Consider the following 8615-nt stretch of genomic DNA (forward strand, 5'->3'; position numbering starts at 1 on the left):
TGAGAAGGGAAGCCACCAAACCGTAGTCGGCCATGTCGGAATCCAGCGCCCTTAACCACTATGCCATCTGCCAGCCCCAGCATTCCCCATGTTTTAAAAGTCACCATAATCCAAAGAAGATAATACCACAGTAGGAAAAGTTGTATATATAAATTGTGTATCTATCATTATGTATTTACAATGTGAAATCCTTAATTGGAAACAATTTAAATATCCTTAAATGGGATATAATTAAGTAAATTGTGGTCATCTTTAGAATGGAACGCTGTGCAGTGCTTAGAAATAATATTATGCACTTTATTTATTTTTCTTTCTTTTTCTTTTTTTTTTGAGAGGTTTTTTCGCTATAGGGCGTGTGCGCTCACCAGACAGAGAGAGACAGACAGAGAGACAGAAAGCGAGAAATCACCCCCCAGGGGGGATGGCCACGCCGCAATCCCTTCTCCTCCATTCTCCTCTCGGGATCTTGGGCACACAGGCACACGTGCCCTGTGTGAGTTTTAAGCCACTGGGTCTGGTACGCGAACCGTGGTCGACTACGTGGGGGTCCAATGACATAGCCATTACGCTAACTGCTGGTCCCGATGCACTATATTTATTGAAATGGAGAAAGCCATAGTGTATTATTGCTCAGGGGAAAAGTCAATTTTAAAAAAAGCATGCAGCTGTGGGACCAGCAGTTAGCGTAATGGCTATGTCTCTGGACTCCCACATAGTCGACTGTGGTTCGGGTCCTGGACCCAGTGGCTTAAACTCACACTGTGCGCATGTGCGTGCATGCCCAAGATCCTGAGAGGAGAATGGAGGAGAAGGGATTGTGGCGTGGCCATCCCCTCTGGGGATGATTTCTCGCTTTCTGTCTTTCTGTCTCTTTCTGTCTGTCTGGCAAGCGCATGCGCCCTATAGCAAAAACCTCTCAAAAAAAAAAAAAGGCAAAAAAAAGCATGCAGCTATGATTTTGATTATGTAAATTGTATGTGTGTGCCTATATGTAAAATACATGTACAGACATGACTAGAATGATCACCGTCCAAACGCTCATAGCAATTATTTCATAATAGAAGGCATTGGAGGTGTTATTTTCACATTTCCTTTTGTGTTCCTTTGAAGTTTTGTATTGAATACTTTAACTTTTTATCAAACTTACAAAGTTATTTTTAAAACTAAAATGAAGTATTCAGTCACAGACAGAATTCAGATGTAGAACACCAGGTTGGACCGTTCACTGACAGGTGCATGTGCAAGAATTCTGAAAAGGAATTATGATGCCCTTACCAATTAGTTCTGGTTTCTTGTTTGATGTAATCTGATAAAAAATATGATAACTTCTTTCAGCCTTAAGCTGGAAAGTAACTCTAGACTTCTCTAACAGATCTGAAAGGAAACAACAAACAAAAAAAGTAAAAATTCATGTAGCATGCAGATTTGATTTTTGGTCAGTTTTATAGACTGTATAAGAATCAGAAATGGTCTTTAAGTTTGTCCAAACACTTACATGTTTCAATATCAGCAGAAGCCAGTTTTCCTGTAGTGCCAAAGTGGATTCTGATGAATTTACCCTTGGAAGGAAAACTAATATTACTACCTTGTTTTAAATATAACATCAGATCTGTAGGAAATATTTGATACACTAATAGCTTGAGTATTAAATTGCTTCAGAGACTATTTGTGTCAGGTAGAAAAATGTATATCTTAAGTGAATTCTATCTTTGATTTAAAAATTGTCAATATGATAAGTATGTGAAATGATGGACAAGTTAATTGGCTTGATTTAATCCATTCCATTATATATATAAAAACCAAAACATCACATGACTCCCCCTAAGTATATGCAATTGTTACTTGTCAGTTAAAACTAGAAAGGGCCCAGCCTTGGTGATGTGATTAGTGGTGTACTGAACTGTTATGCTGGAAGCTACATGACTGATCATTGGTTTGGGTCCCTGGCCCAGTCTTTCTGACACATGCAGGGCACAAAAACATGTGCTCAGAATCCTGACAAGCTGGCGGGGGTTGGAAAAGGGTACTGCAGCTTGTGTATTCCCTCTCTCTCTTCTTTCTCTCTTGTGTGCACATGTGTGTGCCCATGCATGCATCTCATGAGTAAAATAAACAAACTCTTAAAAATAGTAAAGATTTAAAATTTTTGAATAACTATAGATAATGACACTTAAGAAAGAACTCAGGAAAAGGGTTTCATATCCTTTAAGATAGGGCTTTGAGCCATGTATATTACATGCTCAGAGGAAAGGGAAAGAACCACAATGTAATAGAAGGTGAATGAAAAGGATTCAGAGAATGTATTCACAAACATCCCATACATTTTAACAAGTCAGCAGTGTCCACATCATAGTGTCCAAGAGACTTACAAAGCGAGAGGAGTTGTCATTCCTCACGGTCTTGGCGTTGCCAAAGGCCTCCAGGAGAGGGTTGGCACTGATGATTTGATCTTCCAGAGTCCCCTGCAAAAGCAAGAGCAGTCCTCACATCTGAGGCTCAGAGCCTTCATTCCAACCAGAATCTTGTGAAAGCAAGAGCAGTCTTCAACTTTATGGGTAGGAGTGTCTTATCTGAGAGCCCCCACAGAGCTCAAATTCTGACCATGACAGTCAGACTCACCTGCATTTTGCCAGAAGTAGGTTCTTCCTTCTTCTTATCCCCAGTAACTGCAATTGTTGCAAAGTACTGGATGACACGCTTGGTGTTCACAGTCTTCCCTGCTCCGGATTCTCCGCTGTCAAATCAAAACTAAGTCAGATGAGGTCCCATAGCTAGCAACTATCACATGAAAAGAAAGCATAAAATCTGCTTACGTGATAAGGATCGACTGGTTCTCCCGGTCTACAAAAGAGAAAGTATAAACATTTTAATACCATTTCCTTATATATTTGTAAATGCTAAGTAAAATGGAATGAACTTGGTATTTTTCAGACTGGATTTTGCAGTCCTTAGGGTTTGGTGGGCACTAAGCCTACCTCTTTCTATTATTCCCACTGCGATCCCCCAAACTTTAGCATACATATACCCATTACACACAGCACTGCCATGTTTATTCATGTCTTCCAAGAAATATTTCATGTGAGGAAAAGATTGCATGGTGAAATGAAATGTTTGAAAGGTGCCATGTAAGTGATGATCACAGAGTTGTATTTCCTGAAACATCAGACTTCCCTTTTGAATACTCTATCACTAAATAAATCTCTTGGCTCTTCAGTTGGGTTTAGGTGACAATTGAAGTTAGTGACATATTTATTGCAGTGTGAGAAACATTGAAAAATTGGCATTGGAGATATTTTTAGTGTGTGAGAGGAATAAGTAGAGTAAAGGTGGTAGCTTTGGGAGTACTTGTGGCTTTAGTTACGCTTTTAAGGAATGGTAAAAGTTCCTTTTGATGTTTTACTCACTCTGAAGAAGAATTCTCTAAGCCCTTTCCCAAGATGCCACAAATATCTTAGACTGGTCTATCTGAGACAATATTATAGGAAGCAGATTCATGACTGCTATCTTAACACCAGATATAGGTGTTAAGAAATTTGGAGTCTGTTTAGGTTGGTTCTGGGCAAAGGTCAGTAGCATTTGTGTTATCCTTCATTTAAACAGACTGTTAATTGGTAACAATTTATGATATTGAGGACAAACCGAAGAGGCAAATTTTGCTCTTTATTTTTTATTTTTTATTTTTTTGCTCATAGAATGGGTAACCAGTTTGTAAGTGGGATTGTGTGTGAGTGAGTGTACATATGTGTGTATACATACATATACGTTTGTGGTTTTGCTCAAACTTATATGTGTTTCTGAGTCATTCAGAAATAAACAGTCTGGTGCCAGCTGGTGGCATAGTGGTTAAAGCACTGGACTCCCACATGGTCAGTCATGGTCTGAGTCCTGGATCCAGCAGCTTGAAATTCACACTGGGTGTGTATGTGTATGGGCTCAAAATCCTGAAAGGAGAATGGAGGAGAAAGGATTGCGATGTGGCTATTCCTGTTGGGGGGTTATTTCTCACTTTCTGTCTCCCTGGTGAATACATGCTCCTTATAACAAAACTCTGTCAAATAAAATAAAATAAAATGATATAACTATGTCTAACTTATTGTTTGATCCAAAGCGGACAAATATAGAGGACTTAATGTTAAGCAAAATGAGCCAGACTTTGAAAGAGACACAATGTATATCCCCATTTAATGTGTACCAAAAGTCTGTGCTGTATGGCAGAAATCGAAAGATCCAAAGTTATGCTAGTAGAGAGGATTGAGTGTATATACCAGAGACTCTAAACGAGGTGAGGGGTGGTAGAGAATGGGTAGGAGGGGCAAAGGGAAGAAACATTTAACAGACAAAAGAATGTAAAGTTCTCTGTTGGGGAAAAAAAACATGTTCTGTATTTTTTTTTCTTTATAAACAAATTAAATATAAAAAAGTAAGAGATCACTAGCAATTATGTGTATTTGGGATTATAAATAATCTTTTCATTTTCTGGAGAGGTTTTTGCTATAGGGTGCGTGCGCTCACCAGAAAAAGAGACAGAAAGCAAGAAATCACCCCCCAGGGGGGGATGGCCACGCTGCAATCCCTTCTCCTCCATTCTCCTCTTGGTATCTTGGCACACACACACATGCGCCCATGTGAGTTTAAGCCACTGGGTCCGGGACTCAAACCGCAGTCGGAGTCCAGTGACATAGTCATTACACTAACTGCTGATCCTGTAAAATTTTTATACTCCTTCCTTCCTGAATCTTTTCCCTCACAAATATACCATTCTCAACTAAAGGGATCATCTCAAAAAGTGTGTTGAAATTGGTTAGTCTTTCCTATGGTAGTGCTCTGAAAAGATTATGTACATGAAAAATATTTAATTCACTCACCAGTAAGCATGAACTGATAGGCGTTGTCAGAGATGGAGAAGATGTGGGGCGGGGCCTCCTGGCGCTTTTTGCCTCGGTAAGCCGTCACCACCTCAGGGTTGTACACCGGCAGCCACTTGTAGGGGTTGACGGTGACACAGAAGAGGCCTGAGTAGGTCTAAGCAAGGAAAAAAAGAAAGGATAACTACTCAAAGGCCTTTTCTGTTATTTGCACAATTTACTTAACTAATTAAATTTTAACTAAAAGGATCACTTTAAGTGAGCACTGTACATTTCTTCAAGGCATGAGCATGAAAACTAGTTGGGAGATTAGATAATGTGATAGCAAAATCTGTGAGGGAAGGGAACACAATTCAGATTTCTTAGTGCTCCCCTTAGGGCTTTTCATAGTAATTTTCATATAGCAGGGGCTCCAAAAGTATGGCTTTAAAAAAAAAATGTATCCTGTAAGACGTTCTTACTGTTTTAAGGAAATAAGCATATATTTACTTGCAGCATTAAGATAATTCAGTTTTATAAGGGTATAAATTTGGCCATAAGCTAAGTGTCCAACAATAAGGGAAGGGTTAGGTTAACTGCAGTAAATCTTCCTAAGATGCTGTGATGCAGCCATTTAACAAAGTCAACATTAATATATGCAGGGGCACTGGGAAAATATTTGCAAAATATTTTGTTATAAAGAAAGAGAACACAAAATGGTGTAAATATATTATGATTACAACAGGGGGTTTAAAAAAGTGTTTGATAGCTGATCTGGGATAGACATCAACCAACCCAAATGGATGCTGACCATAAATACTACGTATACCTGTGGAGGTGGTTCCAGCTTCATATGAGCACTGGCTAAACTATACAAAAGCATGAATGTAATATCATAAATTCAAGTCAACATTGTTCATGAATGTGTACTATATCCCAGGTCTCAGCAAGGCAATAGGAATGAAGCATACATGTGATAACCTCTTGAGTAAACTCCTAGTCTGTGTAGGACACAGTCACGTAAATGAGTGGTCAGAGTCACTGCAGGGACAGAAACAACAGGACAGCCTTCCACCTCTGCCTGGGAGTTAGAAAGGTTCCACAGACAAGGTAGCGTTCCAGATAGAAGGGGCGAGAACACACAGATTCAACTTGCTGCTATTTGAGGGTAGTGAAATGAGTAAAATCTGGCTTGAAAAAAAAATCATTTCGTTAGTGTTACAATATGTCTATCTTTCCCTTGTGATGCTTCTGCTGCTAGAAGGTACTAGGAAAGATGTAGGCATGTGTTTGAGAGATGAGCAGTAGCTGCTCAAATGTCCATTCCAGAGACCTGGGACAGCCCAGTCACCATGGCCAGTGGGGATGGGAAGGTGAGGAGGACATGCTGGCTGTTGAGCTGTGCCTTGCAATAGCATCCATGAACCTTTTAAGTATAGTTATGCTACCAGGGAAAGTGACCCATTTATGTCGCAGTGGAAGCAACAGGCCAATAAGGTACACAGTGATGATGGCAAAGACTGCTGCTGGGGGTTGAGGGGCACTCACGTAGATCATCCAGGCTGCATAGCGCTCTTTGAGGTTGTACAGCACAGCAGGCTCGTGCAGGTGGGTCATCATGGCCATGTCCTCGATCTTGTCATACTTGGGAGGGTTCATGGGATAAATCTGATCATCCTTCACTGTTACAGTCTGGTAAACAGGAAAGATAATTGTTTACATGAATTGTATGACCTAATTTTTTTTTAAAAATCAAGAAAATATGGCAGGCCTCTAGGATTCTACTCACTGCTCCTGCTTCGGTCTTCACCGTCACTTTCCCTGTTTCTCTGCTTTGTATAGTCCCTTTGACAAAGGACTCCTTAGCATCCACCACGAAGACAGAAGTCTTGGCATCGAAGGGCCTATTCTGGGCCTCAATACGCTCCTTTTCAGACTTTCGGAGGTAAGGAGCAGCCTCCCCGAAAATGGCCATTTCTTGATCTGAACTCATGGCTGCTGAACTCAAAGGTCCTAAAGAAGATCAAACATTCTGTGTTAGATAGTCAAATGCCAGGTATCCCAATACATCTGTATCTTGGTTGTATCTCAGGAGTGCAGTTGGAAACTCCACTAGGCAGGTCTACTGTGCAGCAGGCTGTAGTTAGCAAAACACACGTATCACAAGAACTAAAATGCTTCAGGTGATCACTCTGCACCCAGTGTTGTATTCAGGACTTCCCAGCCATTGTCTCCTGTCATCTGCCTAGCTCTGCATTCTATCAGGAAATTGGGTAACTTGAAGTGGCTAATTATTCAAACAACTTTTAAATGGCTTGAAACTCAGTTTAATCAGCTCTCTCCTTCTTTCTCACTGCTGCTGCCAAGTAGCTTATGATCTTAGCTTAGCTGTTTCTGAACCTCAGTGTGTCCATCTTTAGAATGGAAGTTAGAATAGCTGCCTTAACTCACAGTCAGTGACATAAGGTAAAGACACTTTGGAAAAAAAAAGTACGATGACTGAGAAAATAATTGGCTCCCATTTATATATAAAATGTCACTTATTACAATGTCCAAAAATCCCGTATCTTGACATGTAATGCAGGAGAACTTTAGAGCCTTCTTTAGACATTCAGCCAGGTTTGCTCAGCTTCAGTGGTTATCTGGGGGATTATAATTTTATTTACTTTGAAAAAAAATAAGTTAGAGGATCTCTAACTAGTCAGCTTTGCCCAGTTACACTAATGGAGGATAAGGACCATAGCAAAGCACATCTTCATTCATCTATATCCAGGGGCTCCCTTTGCTATTCCAAATTTCCTTCTGAAGAATGCAGGCTCCTGTTCCTCCATTCTGTGTTACCTGCACGTTGCCAGTTCTATCAGTAGAATGAAAGGTTTGGCAAAGATTGCTACCTCAGTCAGTACATGATCAAATTACTTGAAACTCATTTTAATCAGTTCTCCCAGGCTCTCTCTTTAGAAGTGTAGCACGCAGTAGTCAGGCAGATTAATACCTTTATTATATGTATCAAAAATACCAGTGTTTTGGTTTCATATGGCACTTGGCATTGTGTTGGATGAATTTTTACAAGGGCTTGCAGATATTTAAGGGAAGTATTGTCCTGCTATTTACTTTCTTATTTGTTGAACGTTATGCTTACTAAATGACTCCTAATGACAGGATACACTTTAATCAAATTGGTGATTTTTAGCAAGGAAATCTGAGGGTAGACTTTTTTTTTCTTGCAGAAACAAAATAATACTCATTAAAAATGATTTCCTTGCTCAGACTTCACTCCATCAATGCCTAAGTCCTAAGAGAGGGTGTGTGCGTTGTTCTGAAAGGAAAGTCCTCCCTCTCTCCCTCTCCAACCCCTCTCCTGAAGTACAGTTGTTAGAGGGTATTTACTGAGACAAGCACTTTCTCAAAGGGTGCTAAGTGACACAAATTTATCCCAGAGGCTCTTGCACTCTCCTCTTGGGACTGGTTAGTCCAAATCTTACCTTATTAGCAAGCGAGAAGATGGAGCCTGGAAGTGATCTCTCACTTCTGTAAAAGAAAAGGGGAAAGCACCAGAGGAACTAACCAGAAAGAGAGAAGCCTATATACCGTCTGCAGCATTACTTGCTATTGTAAGCAGCAGGCAGCAACGTTTAGATGCAAAATAGAAGGAGCAGTACCAGAACCAGCAGCTGCAGCCGACACGGGGCTGGGGCTGCGTGGCCAATGTCCCTCTTGAAAGACCCGTCCAGCTCCCACTTACCTTGGAGCTTTTTAAAGCAGGACGAG

At 40.4% G+C, this 8615-nt stretch overlaps 1 protein-coding gene across 3 annotated transcripts in view; it reads right to left on the reverse strand.

Annotated features, from left to right (window-relative positions):
- MYH2 (myosin heavy chain 2) overlaps window positions 1-6837 on the reverse strand; it is a 31866-nt gene extending 25029 nt beyond the window's left edge. For all 3 annotated transcript variants that reach the window (XM_027774909.1, XM_027774908.1, XM_027774907.1), the window contains exons 1-8: window positions 6634-6837; window positions 6393-6536; window positions 4866-5022; window positions 2814-2841; window positions 2620-2734; window positions 2370-2462; window positions 1496-1559; window positions 1276-1374 (exon numbers count right to left, since the gene is read on the reverse strand). In XM_027774909.1, the coding sequence (XP_027630710.1) occupies window positions 1276-1374; window positions 1496-1559; window positions 2370-2462; window positions 2620-2734; window positions 2814-2841; window positions 4866-5022; window positions 6393-6536; window positions 6634-6837 (904 nt within the window). The remainder of the gene's footprint in view (window positions 1-1275; window positions 1375-1495; window positions 1560-2369; window positions 2463-2619; window positions 2735-2813; window positions 2842-4865; window positions 5023-6392; window positions 6537-6633) is intronic.
- Window positions 6838-8615: the final 1778 nt, after the last annotated feature.

The sequence above is a fragment of the Tupaia chinensis genome, unplaced genomic scaffold (assembly GCF_000334495.1).
Source record: "Tupaia chinensis unplaced genomic scaffold, TupChi_1.0 Scaffold000493_1, whole genome shotgun sequence".
In the NCBI taxonomy this organism is placed as follows: Eukaryota; Metazoa; Chordata; class Mammalia; order Scandentia; family Tupaiidae; genus Tupaia; species Tupaia belangeri.